This window comes from Ranitomeya variabilis, chromosome 3 (assembly GCF_051348905.1).
Source record: "Ranitomeya variabilis isolate aRanVar5 chromosome 3, aRanVar5.hap1, whole genome shotgun sequence".
Classification (NCBI taxonomy): domain Eukaryota; kingdom Metazoa; phylum Chordata; class Amphibia; order Anura; family Dendrobatidae; genus Ranitomeya; species Ranitomeya variabilis.
Genome location: NC_135234.1, coordinates 590,367,858 through 590,395,601, shown reverse-complemented (window position 1 = coordinate 590,395,601; position 27,744 = coordinate 590,367,858). Strand labels below are relative to the sequence as shown.

The 27,744-nt window shown below is 44.4% G+C and overlaps 1 protein-coding gene across 1 annotated transcript in view; it reads left to right on the top strand.

The window, feature by feature from the left end:
* TDRD3 (tudor domain containing 3) overlaps window positions 1-27,744 on the top strand; it is a 414,934-nt gene that overhangs the window by 158,030 nt on the left and 229,160 nt on the right. Inside the window, exon 4 of the mRNA XM_077297273.1 lies at window positions 6,949-7,109. Coding sequence (XP_077153388.1) covers window positions 6,949-7,109 — 161 coding nt within the window. The remainder of the gene's footprint in view (window positions 1-6,948; window positions 7,110-27,744) is intronic.

The window sequence follows — 27,744 nt, the reverse complement described above, 5'->3', positions numbered from 1 at the left end:
CACCATTTTACTTGCACAACATGGCCGCCTTCTCTGTATGTAGTGAGAGGGGTGAAAGTGACTTTGAAGGTGACATACAATAACCTGTAATGAAATGTTATAGCAATTATGTAATGCCTTCTCTTCCATCCCTGTTGGAGAACAGGCTCTCTATACACTTCACGTTAGTATTGTGATCACAATGGATTTCAATAGGTTGCAAATTGATTTTTGCAATGCAAGGTTAAAAGTAGTCAGACATTGAGAAAGGTCATTAAGCTCTTCTTAATTGCTACTATGAGATGCATACGCTTATCTGCAGGCCAAGGAGACCCTTCTCACATAGGCATTACTGCTTCTGATCCATGCTATAAGGCCACTCATCGTAATGTCCAGTTTTACTATTACATGACTGTCTTGCAAATGCTGTATTTTATGGTAAAATAATAGGTTTAAAGCTCTCATAGAGATCAGCTTGCGGATAAGGGATGGAAAGAACGTACTTTCTAGGTATGACTTGATGTATTTCCTATGTTTGAAAATGATTAGATACTGCCAGTCTTTGTCAGCCTTCAATGAATGAAGCTTTTCTTAGGCTATGTTCACATGTCCAGTAATGATCCTTTAGAATGGATCCAGCAAAAATGTCCATCCTTATCTTCACTCTTGCCTCCAAATATACTGAGAGGAATGCCGCAAGATGACCATCTTTGGGGAAAAAAATTGTGCATTGATCTGTCAACATTTTTTCGGCTATATGCGTCTGCCTATGAATATTTTTTTAGAATCTAGTACATTTGTATAAATTTTAAAACATTTTACAGATATAAAGCAGGATATCCAAATCAAAACATTTGAACCCCAATATAACCCTCCCCCACCTCCCCAAACAATGAATCAACCCTTTCAAACACCAGTCTTGCTCGTCCGGAAACCCAAATTATGGTACACGTAAAGATATAAAGTCCAAAACATCTACAACATGTCTTTTCATACTTTGTCTAGACTAGCTGACCAGCGCACAATATATGTAGAGTATCTATTAAGGCTTTTTAGTAGAGTATTAAAGAACAATGATTAATAGTTTTGAACCATCCAAGGAGACCAAAGTTTACCAAAGTATGCACTTCTGTTCCTTTTGGAATAGACACCTTTTCCAACCAAAATAAGAAACTTCACATATTTGAGATATTCCCTGCAGGATGGAGGTCTCTTAGCTATCTAATTTTTAGCAATTAGTTTCCTGGCGGAAAGCAGCAGGTGTGCAATAGCTATTTTCCCCACCTCTGCCATGCGCAACTTATCAATGTATCCCAGAATAGAAATCAAGGGATCTTTATGCAGTACACATTCATATACTAGATCTATAAGGTTAAAGGGAACCTGTCAGCAGTTTTGGCCGATATAAGATACGGCCACCGCCTTTCATGGCTTCTCTACAGCATTCCATAATGCTGTAGATAAGCCCCATGTCCAACCTAAAAGATAAGAAAAATATGTTTTATTATACTAACCGGGGTGGGGGGGGGTTGGCGGTCTGGTCCAATGGGTGTTGCAGGTCCGGGTCCGGCGCCGCCCTCCTGTTGCTTCATCGCTCCCCGGCATCGTGCTCCTACGCAGGTGTACTTATCTACCCTGTTGAGGGCAGAGCAAAGTACTGCAGTGCGCAAGCGCTGGGAAAGGTCAGAAAGGGTGCAGCGATGTTCACAGATTACTTGCATTGCTTTGTTATCCCGTATCACCAGAAATGTCATGCCTACGGCCCTTGTGCTATAATTGCTAACTTGGAAGAACTGTTGTGTGGAAATCGCAGGTCTTGTCCTCTTCATCAATAACATATTTTAGCTTAATGACGTTACATAGTGCAACTATGTAGTGAATTGTAACCGGGCTCTGGCACTGTAGGGTCAGCCAATTATTATCTACTGTAAATGCATCAAGACTGTGTATACCACAGGATGTGGAGGAGACCATTCTTCATTACTTAAGTCGTATGTAAATCACAATTTATAGTTTCCATTTATAATTAATTTACACTGCTCAAAAAAATAAGGGAACTCTAAAATAGCTTGGGTATCACTGAATGACATATTCTAGTTGCAAATCATTATTCATTACATAGTGGAATGTGTTGAGAACAATAAAATATAAAAATGATCAATGTAAATCAAAATTAATATCCCATGGAGGTCTGGATTTGGAATAATACTCAAAATCAAAATGGAAAATTCAATTGCAGGCTGATCTAACCTCAGTGGTAATGGCTCAAGACAAGGAAATGATGCTCAGTAGTTTCTGTGGCCTCCACGTGCTTATTTGACCTCCTTACAACACCTGGGCATGCTCCTAATGAGGCGGCAGATGGTTTCCTGAGGGATCTCCTCTCAGACCTGGATTAAAGCATTAGTCATCTCCTGGACAGTCTTTGGTGCAACGTGGTGATCGTGGATGTAATGAGACATGATATCACAGATGTGCTCGATTGGATACAGGTCTGGGGCACTGGCAGGTCATAGCATCAATGCCTTCATCATGCAGGAACTGCTGACATACTTAAGCCACATGGGGCCTAGCATTGTCATGCATCAGAAGAAACTTTGGGCCCAGTGCACCTGCATATGGTCTCACAATGGGCCTGAGGATCTCATCCCGGTAAATAATGGCAGTCCAAAGAAATTACTGACCCACTGCCAAACTGGTCGTGCTGAAGGATGTTGCAAGGAGCAGAATGTTCTCCATGGCTTCTCCAGACTCTGTCACATCATACCACCCTCATGGAGTCTGTTTCTGACAGTTTGAGCAGACACATGGATGTTTGTGAAAATTAAAGGGAACAGCATCCAGTCCAGGTGAAAAAAATAAAAGTTGATCTTTATTATCAACTTTTATTTTTTTCACCTGGACTAGATGCTGTTCCCTTTCATTTTTGGTATGTATTTTCCAATTGGGTTCACTGGACTCTTAACGTGCATCCCTATCTTTGATCCTGTCGGCTGTTGCTTTGTATTTATTACATGGATGTTAGTGGCCTGCTGAAGGTCATTTTGCAGGGCTCTGACAGTGCACAAAGGAGGATGTAGAGGTCCTGCTGCTGGGTTGTTGTCCTCCTTCACGTCTCCTGGTGCACTTGCCTATCAACTGGTATCTGCTCCATACTCTGGGCACTATGCTTCTTGCCACAGCTCGCACTGACGTGCCATCCTGGATGAGCTGCACTACCTGAGAAACTTCTGTGGGTTGTAAAGGGTGGGCCATGTATGTGGATATACCTATATTCAGCGTGCCGATCTGGCATCTGTCGAACATTCCTTCGGGGGATATTAGCTACTCTCAAATGACACCCTTACAAAATCCAGCTGCTGCAGCATCTCAACTAGGATGACCCAGATCGGCGCTCTGAATTTGCAGAATGGGCAAAGCAAAAATTGGAACAGGACCCTCAGTTTACACAGAAGATTACGTTCAGTGATTAGCAAACTTTTTTGGGTGGGCCATTTATATGGATACACCTAAATAACATGGGAATGGTGACCGTTTTCTTGCTTAGGGTCTTGCATTGAAATCTGCTGCAATGACCTGGTACTGCGTTCACCAGACATCAACATAATTTCTATCCGGTCCTCACGTGTCATGTCAATGGCTGTAAACATAGAGAAACTTGTAAATAACTCATAAAATAATAAAGTTACGTTAAAAGCAAGCACAACATTGTTTTTCTTGTGAAATTCTCAATAAGTTTAATGTGTCACATGACCCTATTCCCATTGGAAAAAATAAAGTTGGATCCAAAATGGCCGACTTCAAAAAGACCGCCATGGTCACCACCCATCTTGAAAAGTTTTCCCCCTCCCATATACTAATGTGCCACAAACAAGAAGTTGATATCACCAACCATTCCCATTTTATTTAGGTGTATCCATATTTATGGCCCACCCTGTAGATAACAAAATGTAGAGGTGACAACATCCAAATAGGTTGAAAACTGACTGGCTCAGGGTGAAAACACAGTTTGCATGTTTTTTTCTATTGAAATCTGTCAGAAAGAAACTAAATGTCTCCCTGCAGCTCGAGGCCTATTTGTCAGCAGATTTCATACATTAAACAGATCATAGACCTGATGAGTCCTAGTGGGTCTTACCTGTTCGAATTGCTGCATCATAGAGCTGGAGCTTACATAAATTCACACAACCCATTCCAATAGCAAACACGTGATCGCTGCATGGGGGAGGGAGAACCGCCTCTTACCTACTGACCTTTTATATTCTGATTAGGCGACTTTACTCAATGCGACGTGCGTTGTGCCACAATGATGACCTCACGCTGGCTAATCAGAAGCAGAGTCACAGACCTCAGCAGGTGAGAGGGTTGTTCTCCCTCTTCCTTGCAGCGGCCACAGACCTGTATATATCTTGCTTAACCAACAGTATACAATGTCCTCTATACATCATTGTCAAGTCTCCACTTTTGTGGAGTAATTTGCTCTTTCTAGTATCTTCAGTACAAGTGCCTTACTCTGTATAAGTTTTGCACCATTTTAAATCCTTTCATTGGTTTTTGTTCAGCCCATTTGCTTATCCAGATATTTAGACAGTTTCTTAAAATGCGACTTTTATCTAAAGGTTGCATTTTTGCGGATGCGTATCACTGCAGTCTCTGCTTGGAGTAAGGTCATTGGCAGAATTTTTGTTTAGGCACCTTTGAACCCTGATAAGCGCCATTTTTTTTTAACTCTGTTTTTTTAATTTTAATTAAGACATAAAACATTAACAAATCTGGTAGCATTAACATTGACTAAAGAAAGTGATTTCAATTTTCCCCCTATATATACCTATCTCACCCTTTCGGACTTTTTGCTCTAAAAAATCTCAAAAGCTGGAATAAAGGAGAAAAAAGCAAAAGTGCATTTTTTTAGATTGTTGTTTTAGATTACTCCAAATGTATCAACCACATGCAACATTTTGAAAACATCAGCACATAACGCAAGGCAAAAATATATAACCCCTTAACGACTGCCGATACACCTTTTAAAGGCAGCAGTTAAGGGTACTTATTCCTCAGCACCACTTTTTAACGGAGGGTAGCTGAGACCCCAGATAACATGATTCGGGTCTTTTTTTACCGTCCTCAGTCTTGTGATCACTTATATTCATTGAAGAACTGTGATCGAAAAAAAAAATGAAAGAGTCAGGTTCTCTATTCATTCCTCTCTCCTCTGATATGATTTAGCATACCAGAGGAGAGAGAAATGAGGTCCCCCGAGCCCCCTGGTATCTCCGGCATCACTTAACCCTCTGGCTTCTTCCCACAGCCCTCTGTGTAATTTTCCTGGAATAAAATGGCGGGCGCATGGGCAGTGTGCCAGCCAAGATCTGTCGGCCGGCAACCGACAACAATAGATTTTTCCTTTTGGGTCATTTGATCATTGTAATAGACCCGATCACCGTGATCAAAATAAAAAAATAGTAAATCAAAAGCCCCCTTTGTCACCTTAGTTAGGTAAAAAATAATAATAATAAAAAAAAAAAAAAGTTTTCTATTCTTTGCCGTTAGGGTTAGGGTTGGGGTTAGATCTAGGGTTTAGGGTTATGTTTGGGGCTAGGGTTAGGGTTGGGCTAGTGGTGTGGTTGGGCTTGCAGTGGGGTTAGGGTTGTGTTGGGGTTGTGGTGTTTGGGTTAGGGTGGTGATGGGGTTGGGATTAAGGTTAGGGGTCTGTTGGGGTTAGAGCTGTGTTATGGTTGGAGTTAGAATTGGGGGTTTTCCACTGTTTTGATACATCAGGGGGTCTCCAAATGTGACATGGCACCCGCCATTGATTCACGCCAACTTTGCATTTCAAAAAGTCAAATGGTGCTCCCTCCCTTCTGACTCCTGCCATGCGCCCAAACAGTAGCTTTCCCCCATATACGGGGGGTATCGATGTACTCAGGAGAAATTGCACAACACATTTTGTGATCCATTTTCTACTGATACCCTTGTGAAAATAAAGTTTGGTTCCAAAGTAAATTTTTTGTGAAAAAAGTAAAATGTTAATTTTTTCCTTCCACATTGCTTTAGTTCTCGTGAAGCACCTGAAGGGTTTATAAACTTCTTGAATGTGGTTTTGGGCACCTTGAGGGGTGCAGTTTTTAGAATAGTGTCACTTTTGGGTATTTTATATTGACCCCCCAAACTCACTCAAGTGTGAGGTGGTCCCTAAAAAAAATGGTTTTGTAAATTTTGTTGGAAAATTCGCTGGTCAACTTTTAACCCTTATAACGTCCTAACACACACAAAAAATATGGTTCCAAAATTGTGCTGATATAAAGTTGACATGTGGGAAATGTTACTTATTAACTATTTTGTGTGAATCCATTCTCTGATTTAATGGTACAAAAATAACATTTTGAAGATTGCTAAATTTTCAAAATTTTTGCCAAATTTCCTTTTTTTTTACATAATAATAATAATAATAATAATAATAATAATAAATAAGCACAAATATCGAAGAAATGTTATCACTAACATGAAGTACAATATGTCACGAAAAAAACTCAGAATCAGTGGGATACAATTAAGCGTTCCAGAGCTATATCTTCATAAATATCTTCATAAATTGACAGTGGTCAGAATTGTAAAAATTGGCTTGGTCAATAAGGACAAAATTGGCTCTGTCACTAAGGGTTTAAAAAGGAAATAGCAAATGGTGAATTATGGCCAATGTTCTCTTGGTAACTAGCCGCTCAGTATCCCCGTGCACATGCCAATACTCTGAATCTGGAAACCAGTACTCTGGTGGTAAATGTCCATGTGTGTTGTATTCTTCACAGCACTTATGCATGCAGGCCTCTCTGTCATCGCAGGGTGGGTCACAAGGGTTCAGCTGCATCCTGGGATGTTTTTGTCCTCTATTTTCAGTGAAAATATAAACTTAACACTTATCTTGCAGCTCATAAATCTGCTTTTCTTCTAAATCTCTCTTACCTTTTTCAGATAGATGGTCCTTGTGTTCTGCAAATTCAGAAAATCCGCAATATATCTGCGCCGAAAGACAATGAAGAATCTCAGGCAGCACCTCGAATGCTTCGATTACAGATGACGGATGGCCATACATCCTGCACGGCCATAGAGTTTAGTCACCTGTCAAAAGTCAGGTAAGAGGCTTTCCTATGTAAGATTCCGACTGTAAGCCGCTAAACCAATGCCCTAACAGAAATGGCATTTATTATTGTGGCTTATGTTTCTACTTCAGTGAACCCAAACTGATTAATATGGCAATTGCTTAAAGGGCAATTCCACATTATGATCACAAGTATCTCCTGAAAATTCTCTTGAAAGCTGACCTTTCACCACATTTTTCATGTTGGACTCTACTCATGTTATGATAGTTGCTGCGTGGAGGAATTAGAGGATTAAAACTATATATATTTTTTTTAATTTTGCCTCTTAAGTTGCAGCGATGTTAAAAGTAAAATTATTTGGCCTTAACACCCACTTGGACGTAAAGAAAACTATCAGATCGTTTTCACTGTGGTTTGTACTTATATGTATACTTGCTGTGTATTTATTTATAATATAGCTTTAGGATTATTAATGAATAGGTGTCTTCTAGACACCTCTCCATTATTTAGCCGTAATGATGATTACGATATCACCAAACAATGCAAAGGTGACATCAGCCCCACCAATGTGAACCCCACTTGCCACCGCTGCAGGGCAGGTGGGAAGAGCCGGGCAAAGACCTAGAATTGGCGCATCTAATAGATGCACCTTCTTTTCTGGGTGGCTGGGGGCTGCCATTTTTAGGCTGGGGGGGCAATTTCCCCTTACCAGCCCCAGCTGTCTGATTTAGCAAGGCTGGTTGTCAATAATTGGGGGACACCACACCATTTTTTTAACATTATTTATTTAACCCCTTTCCGACATCGGGCGTGATAGTACGCCGATGTCGCTCTGAGCCCCCATCTTTTCCTGCACATGCCAGCTGTCATGAGCTGACATGTGCCTCTAACAGCCGCAGGTGGAATCGCGATCCACCCACGGCTGTTAACTAGTTAAATGCAGCTGTCAAACTCTGACAGAGGCATTTAACACACTTACGGCAAGCGCCCTGGAAATTCCGCTCATCGTCACCTGTGTCACATGACCGCGGGTCACCAGTGGGTTGGCATGACAACCAGAGTTATCCAGCAGACCTCTGTTGTGAATTCTGCTCTTGGGCTCCCTCCGGTGGTTGTAAGTGGTAGCGCTGCTGTCTCTGAGTCGCAGCATTTGTCAGGTGTGTTCACTTTTTGCAATTCTGACTGGGCTATTTAGTCTTGCTTGACCCTTTAGTCAGTGCCAGTTGTTCATTGTTCCTGGAGGATTCACATCCTTGCCTGGTCTCCCCTGCTTTGCTGTTCATTTCAACAAAGATAAGTTCTGGCCTTGATTTTTGCTGTCCACATGCTGTGGCCTTATTGTTCAGTTCTTTTTCATGTTTTTGTCTTGTCCAGCTTGGTCTGTATAAGGATTTGTTTAGCCAAGCTGGTATCTCTGAAGATGCAGATATACCCTCCATATCTTTAGTTAGCTGTGGAGATTTTGTATTTTCTGTGGTGGATATTTTCTAGTGTTTTAATACTGACCACATAGTACTCTGTCCTATCCTTCCTATTTAGCTAGAAGTGGCCTCCTTTGCTAAATTCTGATTTCAGTCTGTGTATGTTTTTTCCCTCTCCTCTCACAGTCAATATTTGTGGGGGGCTGTCTATCCTTTGGGGATTTTCTCTGAGGCAAGATAGTTTTCCCTTTTCTATCTCTAGGGGTAATTAGTCCTCCGGCTGTGTCGAGATGTCTAGGGAGCGATAGGTACATTCCACGGCTACTTCTAGTTGCGGTGTTTAAGTTCAGGGTCTGCGGTCAGTACAGGTACCGCCTTCTCCAGAGTACGTCTCATGCTGCTCTTAGGCCACCAGATCATAACAGACCTCTATGGTTGTCACTGCCGGATTGCTATGAGAGCCTCCGGTGGTTGGTGCTCATAGCAAGTCAGCAATTCTGCTACATACAGGCGATCTGATCATCGCCTGTATGTAGCAGAGCCGATCGGGTTATGCCAGCTTCTATTGAAGCATGCCAAAAGAAAAAACAAACAAACAGTTTTTAAAAATATATACCGTATTTTTCGGACGGTAAGACACACTTTTTTTCCTCTTTGGGAGGAAAGTGTGGGGTGCGTCTTATGGTCCAATGTAACATGTGGGAAGGGGGCAGAGGCGGAGTGGGATCGCACTCGCAGGGGCAGGAAAATGTCGCTGCTGCAATAATCCAGCGCTGGGGAAACCACGTGGTCCCGATGTTTACAGTGAAGGAATATTCATTAGCCGCTTCCCCGCCCACCTGTCAGTGCCGAGCAGTGAGCGTGGAGCAGCAAATGAATATTCCTTCACTTAAACAGCAGACCCACAGGGAATTATTGCAGCATCTGGGGAGATCGTGTGTCCGGTGGAGGAGGGGGCAGGAGCAGGGTGCCACAGGAGAGATCGCCGCATACCTGATGCTGAGTGCTCCTGTATAGGACCTGTGGTGAGGTCATGAAGAGGGCAGGCTGGAGCATCACATGACAGCACAGAGTCCTCCCTCTTCATGATGTCATCACAGGTCTTCAGACATGTCACTAGAATCTGCAAGCTTCTTCTTATGACCTGTAGAGAGGCAATAAAAGGGAGGGCTCTGTGTGGTCATGGGATGCTCCAGCTCTTCTTTACCTCACCACAGCGTGGCTGGCTGGCTGTAGGACCTGCACAACCTGTACAAGTAAGAATTAATTAAAGGTTAGTCATTACAACACATAAAAAAGCACTCTGCCACTCCTGTGGTGAACTATATCTCCCAGCATGCCATAGGATCTGTAGGGCATGCTGGGAGTTATAGTTCTCCCATGGGATCTTAACCCCTTACCGACATCGGACGTACTATACCGTCCGATGTCGGCTCCCCTGCTTTGCTGCAGGGCTCCGCGGTGAGCCCGCATCAAAGCCGGGACATGTCAGCTGTTTTGAACAGCTGACATGTGCCCGCAATAGGCGCGGGCAGAATCGCGATCTGCCCGCGCCTATTAACTAGTTAAATGCCGCTGTCAAACGCAGACAGCGGCATTTAACTACCGCATCCGGCCAGGCGGCCGGATATGAGCACATCGCCGACCCCCGTCACATGATCGGAGGTCGGCAATGCTTCTGAATGGTAACCATAGAGGTCCTTGAGACCTCTATGGTTACTGATCCTCGGTAGCTGTGAGCGCCACCCTGTGGTCGGCGCTCACAGCACACCTTATTTTCTGCTGCATAGCAGCGATCTTATGATCGCTGCTATATAGCAGAGGCGATCGCGTTGTGCCTGCTTCTAGCCTCCCATGGAGGCTATTGAAGCATGGCAAAAGTTAAAAAAAAAAAAAAGTAAAAAAAAATGCGAAAAAAATAAAAAAAACATAAGTTTAAATCACCCCCCTTTCGCCCCAATCAAAATAAATCAATAAAAAAAAAAATCAAACCTACACATATTTGGTATCGCCGCGTTCAGAATCGCCCGATCTATCAATAAAAACAAAGGATTAACCTGATCGCTAAACGGCGTAACGAGAAAAAAAATCAAAACGCCAGAATTACTTTTTTTGGTCGCCGCGATATTGCATTAAAATGCAATAACGGGCGATCAAAAGAATGTATCTGGACCAAAATGCTATCATTAAAAACGCCAGCTCGGCACGCAAAAAATATGCCCTCACCTGACCCCAGATCACGAAAAATGGAGACGCTACGAGTATCGGAAAATGGCGCCATTTATTTTTTTTTGCAAAGTTTGGAATTTTTTTTCACCACTTAGGTGAAAAATAACCTAGACATGTTAGGTGTCTATGAACTCGTAATGACCTGGAGAATCATAATGGCAGGTCAGTTTTAGCATTTAGTGAACCTAGCAAAAAAGCCAAACAAAAAACAAGTGTGGGATTGCACTTTTTTTGCAATTTCACTGCACTTGGAATTTTTTTCCCGTTTTCTAGTACACGACATGGTAAAACCAATGATGTCTTTCAAAAGTACAACTCGTCCCGCAAAAAATAAGCCCTCACATGGCCAAATTGACGGAAAAATAAAAAAGTTATGGCTCTGGGAAGGAGGGGAGCGAAAAACGAACACGGAAAAACGAAAAATCCCACGGTCATGAAGGGGTTAAAGCAGCACTCCAGTGTTATTTTTCAGTGCTTGGGTGGTTCTTTAAATATAAGCCTTGTGCCCCCCATTCTTATAGTCACCCTCCAGCGTCTTCATATATTACTTTACAGAGATCACACTGGTCCTGCAGCACCATATTCTGCCCGTAGCTTCCAACAAAATAACATACTATGATATATAATAACCACATATAATAGTATGTTATTTATGTTATTAAATATTTTGCCAGAATTTTTTTGATTCAAATATTTTTCTCTAGTAACCCCCCACGACAGCACACCTGGAGGATGTTACCCCTTTCCTAATAGGGACAGGAAATGACCAAGAGGTTAAATAACCCCTCCCTCATCCTCCCCCTCAGTGTTTTTTCCTGTCCCTACTAGGGATGAAGAGGTCATCTGTGTACTGTACCGGCAGCGGTCACCCGGGGGAAAAGAAACTATATTGCCGGACAGCTGGGGAGCAGACTTACCTCTCTTCCCCGAGCGCTGCTCCCGTCTCCTTCGGACTCGGGACTTCCGCCACCAGTCCGCACCTGCAGGGCAAGGTCTGGGAGGCATCCTTCAGCTGGAGGCCTCTCAAAGCTCTCCAGCCCCACTCCTCCTCCAGCGGTATGCACGCGACGCGGGGACTTCCGGTCTGAAGCCGGCAGCAGGATGTGATGTCAGACGCCGGCCGGCTTCGGCGGTTAGGAAGGTCCTTTTGTGTTCCACGCTGGAACGCATGATAGAACGGCATGGATGGTGTCGGCGGCCTCCCCCCACATACATCCGGACATTGGAGGAGGAGGTCCTCTCACCAGGAGGACAGGTGCTGCGGTCCGGTCGCCTATTTAAGAGCCCCGGACAAGAAGACATCTCAGGTAGGACCACTGTGTGGTGAAAATCATGGAGATGTCCGCTGCCTCACGCTCTGCACCTGCAGATCCCAGCACCATCCCGGCCCCAGTAAGTAGTCTGGCCCAGGGTGTCCACTCCCTGATGCGGGTTGCAAACTTATGATTCCTTCTCCCCTTTATTTCAGGGGGACAAGGAACCCGCATAAGGAGGCAAATCCAAAGCTACGCGCAAATGCGCAGTCTGTGCGAAAAAACTGTCCTCTTCATACAAGAAGACATTGTGCAAAGAGTGCACAGAAAAAAATTATTAGGGAAGAGCAGCCGTCTCTCATGGAAGAGATTAAAGGCTTAATCCAGCATGAGATCAAGAACTCTCTGGCCACCTTTTCCCAACCCACACCCTCCCCTAGTGCCCCTCCGGAGGCTAAGAGAAGAAGGCTTAATCCAGAGGATGAAGGGCATGAGGATTCTCAAGGGGAGATGTCGGATGAACCTCCAGAGGAGGGTGAAATATCTTTAGACTTAGAGGCTTCCCAGCAGGAGAGATATTACTTCTCCTCGAGTGACATAGAAGAACTGCTCACAGCAGTGAGGAAGACTATGGAGATTGAGAAAGAGAAAACTGCTCAGTCAGTACAGGAAGAGATGTTCGGGGCTCTCCGTTCTAAGAAAAAACAGGTTTTTCCCATTCACAAAAATATCCGTGACTTAGTCCTAGAAGAATGGGAATCCCCAGATTTTTGGCTGACCACCCCAGCAGAGATTAAGGGCAGGTTTCTAGTAGTTGACGACACTGCTTCATGCTGGTCGGAGATTCCAAAGGTGGACGTCCAGATCGCTAGGGTAGCTAAAAAAAAACACGCTACCAAATGAGGATGCCTCCCAGTTGAAAGATCCTGTGGAACGTAAAATGGACGGTCTACTAAGGAAATCATGGGAAACGTCAGCGTCCTTACTGAACATCAATTCTGTATCTACCTGTGTGGCTAGGTCAATGTACCGCTGGCTGGGACAACTAGAAGAACATCTGTCCTCAGGCACTCCCAGAGAAGATATTCTAGCCTCCCTACCTATCTTCCAGAAAGCGACAGGCTTTCTAGCAGATGCCTCGGAAGAATCAAAGAGGGTGGCAGCAAGGTCATCAGGGTTGTCAAATTCAGTAAGACGAGCACTCTGGCTAAGATCTTGGTCTGGGGATATGACTTCGAAGATGAGGCTGTGTTCTATTCCCTTTAAGGGAAAATATATGTTTGGGCCTGCCCTGGATGATCTACTGGAGAAAGCCTCAGACAAAAGGAAGACATTGCCAGAGCCTAGAAACCCTAGAAAGAGACCCTTTCGCTCTCAACAAGAGCATATTCCTCAATATAGAGGCAAGGGTAAGTCGGGGCGTTGGAGTTATCCAAAAGGGGGAAAGGACAGAAATCTTTTTCTTCCCCAACCCCAAAATCAAAGAAAACAATGACGCCACCACGGTGGGGGGTCATATCTCAAACTTCCTCCCATACTGGCAAAGGATCTGCTCAGATCAATGGACCTTAAGATCAGTCAGAGAGGGGATAAAGATAGAGTTTGTATCATATCCTCAAAAGATGTTAAAGACAACATCTTTATCCACACCAAAGCTACAATCCACATTGATAGCGGGGGTGCACGATCTCCTAGTCAACAAGGTGATCTCCACAGTCCCGGAGAACGAGAGGAACAAAGGACGTTATTCAAATGTATTCCTAATAAAGAAACCAAATGGGTTCCATCGAGTGATAATCAACCTAAAACCCCTGAATCGATACGTCGCCTACAGAAGGTTCAAGATGGAATCAGTAAGATCTACAGTACCCCTCATAGGACAAGATTTCATCATGGCAACTATAGATTTACAGGACGCATACTACCACATCCCAATCCATCCAACTTATCGAAAATTCCTAAGATTTTCAGTCGCCAGGGTAGAAAACATAGACCATTTTCAATTCAATGTCCTCCCGTTTCGGCTATCCTCAGCCCCAAGAATCTTCACAAAGATCATGTCCGAAGTAATGGCCTACATCAGAGGTCAACAAATATGCATAATTCCATACCTCGACGACCTCCTGATAGTGGCTCCCACAGTTCCCATTCTACAAGAGCATCTTCAAAAGACAGTCCAGATCTTGTCGTCCCTAGGCTGGATAGTGAACTACAAGAAATCGGATATAGTTCCATCAACAACAAAGGTCTTTTTAGGAGTCCTACTAGACTCTCACAGCCAAACATCTTTCTTACCAGAACAAAAAAGGAACTTGCTTACAGCAAAAATAAGAATGTTGCGGGACAAGAAGATAGTATCTTTAAGATAATAATAATAATTTTTATTTATATAGCTCCAACATATTCCACAGCACTTTACAATTAAGCGGGGACATGTACGAAAAATAAATTCAATACAAGTTAAGACAATTTAAACAGTGACATTAGGGGTGAGGTCCCTGCTCGCAAGCTTACAATCTACAAGGAAATGGGGGGACACAATAGGTGAAAAGTGCAATAGTCAAGTATCAAGTGCAGTTATCGTGTGCATGGAGGGTGTGGAGACAGATGAATAGTAGGATGGCACGGTGGCACAGTGGTTAGCACTGCAGCCTTGCAGCGCTGGAGTCCTGGGTTCAAACCCCACCAAGGACAACATCTGCAAAGAGTTTGTATGTTCTCTCCGTGTTTGCGTGGGTTTCCTCCGGGCACTCCGGTTTCCTCCCACATTCCAAAGACATACTGATAGGGAATTTAGATTGTGAGCCCCATCGGGGACAGTGATGATAATGTGTGCAAAGTGTAAAGCGCTGCGGAATATGTTAGCGCTATATATAAAAATAAAGATTTATTATTATTTTAGGGTGCAGATTCAGAGTAATATTTGGAAGGAGGGAACAGGGCAAAGTTAGTTTACTGAGTAGTTGATGCGGTAGGCTTGTTTGAAGAGATGGGTTTTCAAAGTGCGCTTGAATAGGTTGGGGCTAGGTATCAGTCTAATCGTCTGGGGAAGTGCATTCCAGAGAGCTGGCGCAGCACGAGAGAAGTCTTTGAGACGGAGGTGTGAGGTTCGGATTACAGGGGATGTTAAGGTACCTTCACACTAAGCGACGCTGCAGCGATATCGACAACGATGCCGATCGCTGCAGCGTCGCTGTTTGGTCGCTGGAGAGCTGTCACACAGACAGCTCTCCAGCGACCAATGATGCCGAAGTCCCCTGGTAACCAGGGTAAACATCGGGTTGCTAAGCGCAGGGCCGCGCTTAGTAACCCGATGTTTACCCTGGGTACCAGTGTAAATGTAAAAAAACAAACACTACATACTTACATTCGCGTCCCCCGGCGTCCGCTTCCCTGCACTGTGTGAGCGCCGGCCCCAACAGCAGAGCGGTGACGTCACCGCTGTGCTTTGCTTTCCGGCCGGCACTGACACACTCAGTGCAGGAAGCTCTGAGCAGCAGCGCGGACGCCGGGGGACGTGACAGACATCAGAGGGTGAGTATGTAGTGTTTTTTTTTTTTTTTACTTTTACAATGGTAACCAGGGTAAACATCGGGTTACTAAGCGCGGCCCTGTGCTTAGTAACCCGATATTTACCCTGGTTACCATTGTAAAACATCACTGGCATCGTTGCTTTTGCTGTCAAACACGACGATACACGCCGATCTGACGACCAAATAAAGTTCGGAACTTTCAGCAACGACCAGCGATATCACAGCAGGATCCTGATCGCTGCTGCGTGTCAAACACAACGATATCGCTATCCAGGACGCTGCAACGTCACGGATCGCTATCGTTATCATTGTAAAGTCGCTTAGTGTGAAGGTACCTTATGTCTTAGGTCGTTGGTAGAACAGAGGGCACGTGTAGGGCGATAGACAGAGATGAGAGAGGAGATATAAGGCGGTGCAGAACTGTGGAGAGCTTTGTGGGTGAGAGAGATGAGTTTATACTGGACCCTGTAGCGAATGGGTAGCCAGTGTAATGACTGGCACAAGATGGAGGCATCGGTGAAGCGGCTGGACAGAAATATGACTCTGGCTGCAGCATTCAAGATGGATTGGAGAGGAGAAAGTTTGGTAAGAGGGAGACCAATTAGAAGAGAGTTGCAGTAGTCCAGACGAGAATGAATAAGAGCGACAGTAAGAGTCTTCGCAGTTTCAACGGTGAGAAAAGGTCGGATTCTGGTGATGTTTTTAAGATGCAGGTGACAAGAGCGAGTGAGTGATCGGATATAGGGCGTAAAGGAAAGTTCGGAGTCGAATATGACCCCAAGACAGCAGGCATGCTGCTTGGGAGTTATGGTTGAACCCTCCAGGGTAATTTTGATGTTTGGTAGAGTGAGGTTAGTAGAAGGGAGAAACACAAGAAGTTCCGTTTTGGAGAGATTTAGTTTCAGGTAGAGGGAGGACATGGGCCATGTCGGTTCTTGGGACCATGACATCATGCATCCAGATGGTGGCATGGGCACAAGCCCACAACAGAATACTCCAGACTCATATCCTGACAAATTGGGACGGATCCCCAGATTCTCTAGACAAAAAGATCCACATACCACCACACGTAAAGTCTTCATTGACATGGTGGCTACAAAAGGAGAACTTAATCAGAGGAGTTCCCTGGTCGCAGGATCCAGCAATCACTATAACAATAGATGCCAGCGAAAGAGGTTGGGGAGCTACGGTGGCCCAACATATATTTCAAGGAGACTGGCCAAACGAGATACGCCAACAATCCTCGAACTTCAGAGAACTGAAAGCGGTAGAGGAAGTTCTTAAAGCAGCAGTAACTCTTGTTCAAAATTCCCATATCAAGATCTACTCGGACAACATGACAACAGTTGCCCACCTTCGCCATCAGGGAAGTACAAGACACGAGGATCTAAAGGCCATATCAGCCAGAATATTTTCCTGGGCCGAAGAACACGTTCTCTCACTTTCTGCCCTACACATAAAAGGGGAAATAAATATACAGGCCGACTTCCTGAGCAGGGAAAGGATCCATCCAGAAGAATGGAGTCTAGACCCGGAAATTTTTCAAATACTGGTCAGAAGGTGGGGACAGCCAGAAGTGGACCTGTTCGCAAACGGTCAGAACACAAAGGTGGACCAATTTTTCTCGCTAGATCCAACCAATCCAGGACTAGGTGTAGACGCATTGGCCCAACCATGAACATTCTCACTGGCTTATGCTTTTCCAACGTTACCAGTTCTACCAAAAGTCCTACAAAAGATAAGGACAGAAAGGGTCAGGGTAATCCTAAATGGCTCCATTTTGGCCCAAAAGAAGCTGGTTTGGGACCCTCATCAGCCTAAAAGTAGAAGGACCGATGGCACTACCTCCGGTCAAGAACCTTCTCTATCAGGGGTCAATACTTCATCCAGATCCTGAGAGATTACACCTGAATACCTGGCTTCTGAATTCTCAATTCTGAGGACCAGAGGGCTATCAAAGAACGTCTTTAGAATGCTACAGAAAAGCCGAAAGACGGTAACCAATTGCATCTATCAGAAAATATGGAAGACCTTTATCACATGGAGTGCTCCTGAACGGCCTAACCCAGACCAGCCGAACCTAGCCAGGATCTTGAATTTTTTACAAGATGGGCTAGAAAAAGGTCTCAGACCCAGCACCCTCAAGGTACAGGTGGCGGCCCTGAGCTCGTATTTTGACCAGCCTTTAGCCGACCACAGATGGATAAGAAGATTTATGATGGCAGCATCCCGCATATCTCCAAGATCCATAAATATAGTCCCATCCTGGGACCTCAATATAGTCCTGAAGGGACTTACACTTCCACCTTTTGAGCCCTTGTCATCAATAAAAATGGATAGACTCGCCTGGAAAACCACCTTCCTGATAGCAATAACTACAGCCAGGAGAGTAGGTGAACTACAGGCCCTGTCAATCAATGAGCCCTACATGAAGATTCTACAAGACCGACTTATTCTGCGATTGGATCCATCCTTTCTCCCAAAGGTCGTCTCTGACTTCCACAAGTCGCAGGAGATAATTCTCCCCTCCTTTTATCAGGAACCAAAGAATGAGGAAGAACAATTCCATACTTTGGATGTTCGGAGAATGGTACTTTATTATCTTCAAGTTTCAGACAAAATTAGAAAGGATCAGAATTTGTTTATTCATCTTCACGGCCAGAATAAAGGGAAGAAGACTTCCAAATCTACAATTGCCAACTGGATCAAGAGAGCAATCTTGGAGGCTTATCAGATCCAAGGCCTTCCACCGCCAGAAAAATTCATAGCTCATTCTACCAGAGCAACAGCTGTCTCCTGAGCCGAGAAAGCCAGTGCTTCCATCGAGCAAATATGCAGAGCTGCTACATGGTCCTCGGTCCATACATTTTCCAAACATTACAGGCTAGACCTGATGTCAAAGGAAGAATTCGCCTTCGGAGAAAAAGTCCTTAGAGCTATAGTCCCTCCCTAAATGTTACTCTTGGGTACTGCTCCAGGTGTGCTGTTGTGGGGGGGTTACTAGAGAAAATAGAATTATTCTTACCGTTAATTCGGTTTCTAGTAACCCACCACGACAGCAGGAGTAATCCCTCCCTTTGCTTGATATACGTTCTGGAAAGAATAAATATAATTTGAAGCATTCCTTCTCCTGTGGTCCTTTATAATAACACTGAGGGGAGGATGTGGGAGGGGTTATTTAACCTCTTGGTCATTTCCTGTCCCTATTAGGAAAGGGGTAACATCCTCCAGGTGTGCTGTCGTGGTAGGTTACTAGAAACCGAATTAATGGTAAGAATAATTCTATTTTTTCCCTATTTACCACCTCTAAAACCTCGCTGCGTCTTATAGTCCGGTATGTCTTATAGTCCAAAAAAATACGGCATATATATAAAAGTTCAAATAACCAGCATTTCGCCCCATTCAAAATAAAACAATAAAAAAAAAATTCAAACATATACATATTTGGTATCGCCACATTCAGAATCACCCTATCTATCAATATAAAAAAAAGAATTAACCCGATCGCTAAATGGTGTAACTAGAAAAAAGTAAAAACGCCAGCATTACGTTTTTTTGTTGTTGCCACGACATTGCATTAAAATGCAATAACGTACGATCAAAATATCGTATCTACACCAAAACGGCATCATTAAAAACATCAGCTCGGCACAGAAAAAATAAGCCCTCACCTGTTGTGAATTTGCTTTTTGCTCCCTCTAGTGGTTACTAGTTTTTTGACTCTGGTTTTTCTGTCATTCCTTTTATCCGCACCTGGGTCGTTAGTTAGGGGTGTTGCTATATAAGCTCCCTGGACCTTCAGTTCAATGCCTGGCAACGTAGTTATCAGAGCTAGTCTGCTGTGCTCTTGTCTACTGATCCTGGTTCCAGTTATATCAGCTAAGTCTGCCTTTTGCTTTTTGCTATTTGTTTTGGTTTTGTATTTTTGTCCAGCTTGTTCCTAATCTATATCCTGACCTTTGCTGGAAGCTCTAGGGGGCTGGTGTTCTCCCCCCGGACCGTTAGACGGTTCGGGGGTTCTTGAATTTCCAGTGTGGATTTTGATAGGGTTTTTGTTGACCATATAAGTTACCTTTCTTTATTCTGCTATCAGTAAGCGGGCCTCACTGTGCTAAACCTGGTTCATTTCTGTGTTTGTCATTTCCTCTTACCTCACCGTCATTATTTGTGGGGGGCTTCTATCCAGCTTTGGGGTCCCCTTCTCTGGAGGCAAGAAAGGTCTTTGTTTTCCTCTGCTAGGGGTAGCTAGATTCTCCGGCTGGCGCGTGTCATCTAGAATCAACGTAGGAATGATCCCCGGCTACTTCTAGTGTTGGCGTTAGGAGTAGATATATGGTCAACCCAGTTACCACTGCCCTATGAGCTGGATTTTTGTATTCTGCAGACTTCCACGTTCCTCTGAGACCCTCGCCATTGGGGTCATAACAGTTTGCCAGGCCACTATTAAATGTTTAATGCATTGCAGAAGAGGGATTATAAGAAAGAAGATTCTGAGTTTTTTTTTTTTTGTTTTTTTTGTTTTTTTTTCTCCTTCCCCTTTACCTCAGAGTGGCTATGCTTGCTGCAGACATGAATGTCCAGACCTTGATTACAAGTGTGGACCAGCTGGCTACTCGTGTGCAGGGCATACAAGACTATGTTGTCAGAAATCCTAGGTCAGAACCTAAAATACCGATTCCTGAACTGTTTTCCGGAGACAGGTTTAAGTTTAGGAATTTCGTGAATAATTGTAAATTGTTTTTGTCCCTGAGACCCTGTTCATCAGGAGATTCTGCTCAGCAAGTAAAAATTGTTATTTCGTTCTTACGGGGCGACCCTCAGGATTGGGCTTTTTCGCTGGCGCCAGGAGATCCGGCATTGGCTGATCTTGATGCGTTTTTTCTGGCGCTCGGTTTACTTTATGAGGAACCCAATCTTGAGATTCAGGCAGAAAAGGCCTTGCTGTCTATGTCTCAGGGGCAGGACGAGGCTGAAGTGTATTGCCAAAAATTTCGGAAATGGTCCGTGCTGACACATTGGAACGAGTGTGCACTGGCCGCTAATTTTAGAAATGGCCTTTCTGAAGCCATTAAGAATGTTATGGTGGGTTTTCCCATTCCCACAGGTCTGAATGATACTATGGCACTGGCTATTCAAATTGACCGGCGGTTGCGGGAGCGCAAAACCGCAAATTCCCTCATGGTGTTGTCTGAACAGACACCTGATTTAATGCAATGTGATAGAATCCTGACTAGAAATGAGCGGAAAATTCATAGACGCCGGAATGGCTTGTGCTACTACTGTGGTGATTCTACACATGTTATCTCAGCATGCTCTAAACGTATAGCTAAGGTTGTTAGTCCTGTCACCGTTGGTAATTTGCAACCTAAATTTATTCTGTCTGTAACTTTGATTTGCTCACTGTCGTCTTTTCCTGTCATGGCGTTTGTAGATTCAGGTGCTGCCCTGAGTCTCATGGATCTCTCATTTGCTAAGCGCTGTGGATTTACTCTTGAACCATTAGAAAATCCTATTCCTCTTAGGGGTATTGATGCTACACCATTGGCAGCAAATAAACCACAGTATTGGACTCAGGTTACCATGTGCATGACTCCTGAACACCGCGAGGTGATACGTTTCCTGGTTTTACATAAAATGCATGATTTGGTCGTTTTAGGGCTGCCATGGTTACAGACCCATAATCCAGTCCTGGACTGGAAGGCTATGTCAGTCTCAAGTTGGGGCTGTCGTGGTATTCATGAGGATTCCCTGCCTGTGTCTATTGCTTCTTCTACGCCTTCGGAAGTTCCGGAGTATTTGTCTGATTATCAGGATGTCTTCAGTGAGTCTGAGTCCAGTGCACTGCCTCCTCATAGGGACTGTGACTGTGCTATAGATTTGATCCCAGGCAGTAAATTTCCTAAGGGAAGACTGTTTAATCTGTCGGTACCTGAACATACCGCTATGCGTTCATATATCAAGGAGTCTCTGGAAAAAGGACATATTAGTCCGTCTTCTTCCCCTCTTGGTGCGGGATTCTTTTTTGTGGCAAAAAAGGACGGATCTTTGAGACCTTGTATTGATTATCGGCTTTTAAATAAGATCACTGTCAAATTTCAGTATCCTTTACCGCTGTTGTCTGACTTGTTTGCCCGGATTAAGGGTGCCAAGTGGTTCACCAAGATAGACCTTCGTGGTGCGTACAACCTTGTGCGCATTAAGCAAGGTGATGAATGGAAAACTGCATTCAATACGCCCGAAGGTCATTTTGAGTATTTGGTGATGCCTTTTGGGCTCTCCAATGCGCCTTCAGTTTTTCAGTCCTTTATGCATGACATTTTCCGGAAGTATCTGGATAAATTTTTGATTGTTTATCTGGATGATATTTTGGTTTTTTCTGATAATTGGGATTCGCATGTGGAGCAGGTCAGGTTGGTCTTTAAAATTTTGCGTGAAAATTCTTTGTTTGTCAAGGGCTCAAAGTGTCTCTTTGGTGTACAGAAGGTTCCCTTTTTGGGGTTCATTTTTTCCCCTTCTGCTGTGGAGATGGACCCAGTCAAGGTCCGAGCTATTCTTGATTGGACTCAGCCCTCGTCAGTTAAGAGTCTTCAGAAGTTCTTGGGCTTCGCTAACTTCTACCGTCGTTTTATCGCTAATTTTTCTAGCATTGTGAAACCTTTGACGGATATGACCAAGAAGGGCTCCGATGTAGCTAACTGGGCTCCTGCTGCCGTGGAGGCTTTTCAGGAGTTGAAACGCCGGTTTACTTCGGCGCCTGTTTTGTGCCAGCCTGACGTCTCACTTCCCTTTCAGGTTGAGGTGGATGCTTCGGAGATTGGGGCAGGGGCCGTTTTGTCGCAGAGAGGCCCTGGTTGCTCTGTTATGAAACCTTGTGCCTTTTTCTCTAGGAAGTTTTCGCCTGCCGAGCGAAATTATGATGTGGGCAATCGGGAGTTGTTGGCCATGAAATGGGCATTTGAGGAGTGGCGTCATTGGCTCGAGGGTGCTAAGCATCGTGTGGTGGTCTTGACTGATCACAAAAATCTGATGTATCTCGAGTCTGCTAAACGCCTTAATCCGAGACAGGCCCGCTGGTCATTGTTTTTCTCCCGCTTTGATTTTGTTGTCTCGTATTTACCAGGTTCAAAGAATGTGAAGGCCGATGCTCTTTCTAGGAGCTTTGTGCCTGATGCTCCTGGAGTCGCTGATCCTGTTGGTATTCTTAAAGATGGAGTTATCTTGTCAGCTATTTCTCCGGATCTGCGACGTGTGTTGCAGAGATTTCAGGCTGATAGGCCTGAGTCTTGTCCACCTGACAGACTGTTTGTCCCGGATAAGTGGACCAGCAGAGTCATTTCCGAGGTTCATTCCTCGGTGTTGGCAGGTCACCCGGGAATTTTTGGCACCAGAGATCTGGTGGCCAGGTCCTTTTGGTGGCCTTCCTTGTCAAGGGATGTGCGGTCATTTGTGCAGTCCTGTGGGACTTGTGCTCGAGCTAAGCCTTGCTGTTCTCGTGCCAGCGGTTTGCTCTTGCCCTTGCCTGTCCCGAAGAGACCTTGGACACATATCTCCATGGATTTCATTTCTGATCTTCCGCTATCTCAGGGCATGTCCGTTATCTGGGTGATATGTGATCGCTTCTCCAAGATGGTCCATTTGGTTCCTTTGCCTAAGCTGCCTTCCTCTTCCGATCTGGTTCCTGTGTTTTTCCGGAACGTGGTTCGTTTGCACGGCATCCCTGAGAATATTGTGTCAGACAGAGGATCCCAGTTCGTTTCCAGGTTCTGGCGATCCTTTTGTAGTAGGATGGGCATTGATTTGTCGTTTTCGTCTGCTTTCCATCCTCAGACTAATGGACAGACGGAGCGAACCAATCAGACTTTGGAGGCTTATTTGAGGTGTTTTGTCTCTGCTGATCAGGACGATTGGGTGACATTCTTGCCGTTGGCTGAGTTTGCCCTTAATAATCGGGCTAGTTCCGCCACCTTGGTTTCGCCTTTTTTCTGCAACTCTGGTTTCCATCCTCGCTTTTCTTCGGGTCATGTGGAGCCTTCTGACTGTCCTGGGGTGGATTCTGTGGTGGATAGGTTGCAGCAGATCTGGAATCATGTGGTGGACAACTTGAAGTTGTCACAGGAGAAGGCTCAGCGCTTTGCCAACCGCCGCCGCGGTGTGGGTCCCCGACTACGCGTTGGGGATTTGGTGTGGCTTTCTTCCCGCTTTGTTCCTATGAAGGTCTCCTCTCCCAAATTTAAACCTCGTTTTATTGGGCCTTACAAGATATTGGAAATCCTTAATCCTGTATCTTTTCGTCTGGATCTTCCTGTGTCGTTTGCTATTCACAATGTATTTCATAGGTCCTTGTTGCGGCGGTACATTGTGCCTGTAGTTCCTTCTGCTGAGCCTCCTGCTCCGGTGTTGGTTGAGGGCGAGTTGGAGTACGTGGTGGAGAAGATCTTGGATTCTCGCCTCTCCAGGCGGAGGCTTCAGTACCTGGTCAAGTGGAAGGGCTATGGTCAGGAGGATAATTCCTGGGTGGTCGCCTCTGATGTTCATGCGGCCGATTTAGTTCGTGCCTTTCATGCCGCTCATCCTGATCGCCCTGGTGGTCGTTGTGAGGGTTCGGTGACCCCTCACTAAGGGGGGGGTACTGTTGTGAATTTGCTTTTTGCTCCCTCTAGTGGTTACTAGTTTTTTGACTCTGGTTTTTCTGTCATTCCTTTTATCCGCACCTGGGTCGTTAGTTAGGGGTGTTGCTATATAAGCTCCCTGGACCTTCAGTTCAATGCCTGGCAACGTAGTTATCAGAGCTAGTCTGCTGTGCTCTTGTCTACTGATCCTGGTTCCAGTTATATCAGCTAAGTCTGCCTTTTGCTTTTTGCTATTTGTTTTGGTTTTGTATTTTTGTCCAGCTTGTTCCTAATCTATATCCTGACCTTTGCTGGAAGCTCTAGGGGGCTGGTGTTCTCCCCCCGGACCGTTAGACGGTTCGGGGGTTCTTGAATTTCCAGTGTGGATTTTGATAGGGTTTTTGTTGACCATATAAGTTACCTTTCTTTATTCTGCTATCAGTAAGCGGGCCTCACTGTGCTAAACCTGGTTCATTTCTGTGTTTGTCATTTCCTCTTACCTCACCGTCATTATTTGTGGGGGGCTTCTATCCAGCTTTGGGGTCCCCTTCTCTGGAGGCAAGAAAGGTCTTTGTTTTCCTCTGCTAGGGGTAGCTAGATTCTCCGGCTGGCGCGTGTCATCTAGAATCAACGTAGGAATGATCCCCGGCTACTTCTAGTGTTGGCGTTAGGAGTAGATATATGGTCAACCCAGTTACCACTGCCCTATGAGCTGGATTTTTGTATTCTGCAGACTTCCACGTTCCTCTGAGACCCTCGCCATTGGGGTCATAACACTCACCCAACCCGAGATCACGAAAACTGGAGACGCTATAGGTATCGGAAAATGGCGCAAATTGTTTTATTTTTTTTAAACAAATTTTGTAATTTTTTTTTCACCACTTAGATAAAAAAGAACATAGACATATTTGGTGTCTATGATTTCGTAAGGACCTGGAGAATCATAATGGCAGGTCACTTTTAGCATTTAGTGAACATGGTAAAGAACAAACAAAATACAACTGTGGGATTACACTTTTTTTTGCAATTTCATCGCAGTTGGAATGTTTTTCCTGTTTTCCAGTACATGATATTTTAAAACTAATGGTGTCATTCAAAAGTGTAACTGTTCCCGCAAAAAACAAGCCCTCACATGGCCATATTGAATGAAAAGTAAAAAAGTTATGGCTCTGTGAAGAAGGGGAGCCAAAAACGAAAATACCTCCAGGGGTTAAACAATTAAAAAATACGGCGTTGGGACCCCTCTATTCTTGATAACCAGCCTTGCTGAAGATGACAGCTGAGGATTGCAACCCCCAGATATGAGTTTTGCCTGGCTGGTTATCAAAATTGCAGGGGAACCCACGCATTTTTTTAAAAATATATATTTATTTACTGCGCAGTCACCGGCTGATGAATACTTCCATCAGCCGCTCCTGCTCTCACTGTTATTATCGGAAGCAGGCGTCAGCTGATGGGAGCAGCAATGACCAGAGGCAAACTTTATACCTCCAATCGTAGCTGCGGGCTCACGCTGTCTTTTGAAAGTGTGGGAACCATGGCTGTCTGACTGGCTTTGATGATTTTGCCGCCGATCAGAAGTGGTGTTTGCCGCACCGTCATGCACATGACAGCGTTGCAAACACTGGATGTTCAAGTGAATGAGGTCTGGGTACTGTCCTGGTATCCGAATCCAAATTTTTTGTAACTATTCGGCCGAACCTGCTGGACCCGAACATCCAGGTGTCCGCTTATCTCTAGAAAGCACCAATGACTGACACCTTTCTGATAAAATCCTTCTAGGAGAAAAAAGCAGTGCAGCTGAGCTTTGCTGTTTCTCCTTACAAATTCTTATACCAGATCTCTTCAAATCATAGCACTGTCACCTCTGCTGTACTGCTCTTCCTTCCACACGGTCTGTCTGGACATGTGTCGGTATCACACTTATGTCTATTGTTCTCAGGGCAGGTTGTGATCACTCATTCCATAGTGAGATTAGAGCAGTGTTTCATTAAATCTGACACAGTCCAGAACTGACTACTCCTGTATGAGATGTAATGAGAGCCTGATCGTTTTCCAGTAAATTACATGCAAATCCCAATAAATACGTGAGTGGTTATAAGTTACTTGTGCAGAGCACACATAATTGTGATTAGTGACACACACAGGCAGTAATCAGGAGAGCTTGTAGTGTGACAAAGCTAAACTCCGCTGTATTGCCCCTCATCCTATACTGAGTCATGCAGGAGGTTAAACCAGGAGATTAGAGCTGTATGATCACATCTCACACACTGAGAATACTGCCCTCCGCTATTGTGGGGGCATATTCTTCTTTTGAGTGTTGCTGCCTGTCTGAGTGGTCAGCTCCTACAGGAAAAAGAAATCTGTGCCACCATTGAAAATTGTCGGATAACTTTTGTTTAGTCCCAGTGAGTGTTAACTGATTAGTTGCCAAATACTTTGATTGCTAATATCTCAACGGAGAAGAGAAATAAAAAAAAAAAAAAAAGGTTTGTGTACATTCTGCAGACACTGTTACATTGTGTATCTAGTTCAAAATGAAAAATTTGGTCCGAAGCAGTAGGCGTTGGCTGCATTCATAGATATTACTGTGTATTTTGATTACTCCTGTACAGGGAGGGATTGTGATAAGATGTATTTATTGGGAATTGCAGGTCATTTCCTTATGTTGACTTTTGTGCACTATGAGCCTCCGCTGTCGTTGTTGTATAGAACCTGAGTTGCTGTGGTTCCTAACATCCACTTCTCAATAATACCACCCAGGGTTGAAGAAATGACATGTGCTATCTTGTTACACAAGTGACATCTGATTACAGGACCACTCCGATATCCGTGAGCTCTTTACAACAATCCATTCAATCATGAATGTTAGTAATGGCAGCCTGCATGGTGAGGGGCTGGAATTCCTACTCCTGCATGGTCACACATTTTTCCACCAGCATCCATTTTGAAAATGGCATCTCTGTGTGAACTAGATGAAAACGACACTATTCATTACAGAAGGAGAACTTCTAGTACTCATACATTAGTAAGTGCCACAAGATCAAGGTCATGTCCCCAAAAAATTAAAAGGTAGCTTCACTACTTTTATATTGATGACCTATCCTGTGGATAAGTCATCAATATCTGATTGATGGAAGTCTGACACTGAATGTTAGCAGTTGTGGAGCTGGATAGTACAATGTAATGCTGAGTACTGCAGATCCGGCTCTATTGGAATGTATAGAGCGAGTCTGCAGTCCCTGGCAATCACCATTACATGGTGGATGGAGCTGTGCCCTTCAGTCCTGCAACTGCCAGCATTGAAAACAGCCGATGTCTTGAGCTGCCTGGTGTCAGACCTCAACCGGTCCTATATTGATAATTTATCCTGAGGACAGGTCACGCATAGTCCTGAAATGTAAAGATGGCAAGACACGTGAACATCTTTAGATTTCTTTTCTCTTCAGCAGTTGTTATTTAGGTCGGGGGCGCAATTATTGAATCTAGCACTGTCTAAAAATACTTGACATAGCCTATTATATTAATGTGTGAGCAGTGGGTGTTACCTGTCACTGCTGAAGCCATCCAGTCCTGGTATAATGGCTCTGGCCTGCACTTCGTACCTGTACACGGTGAAACAT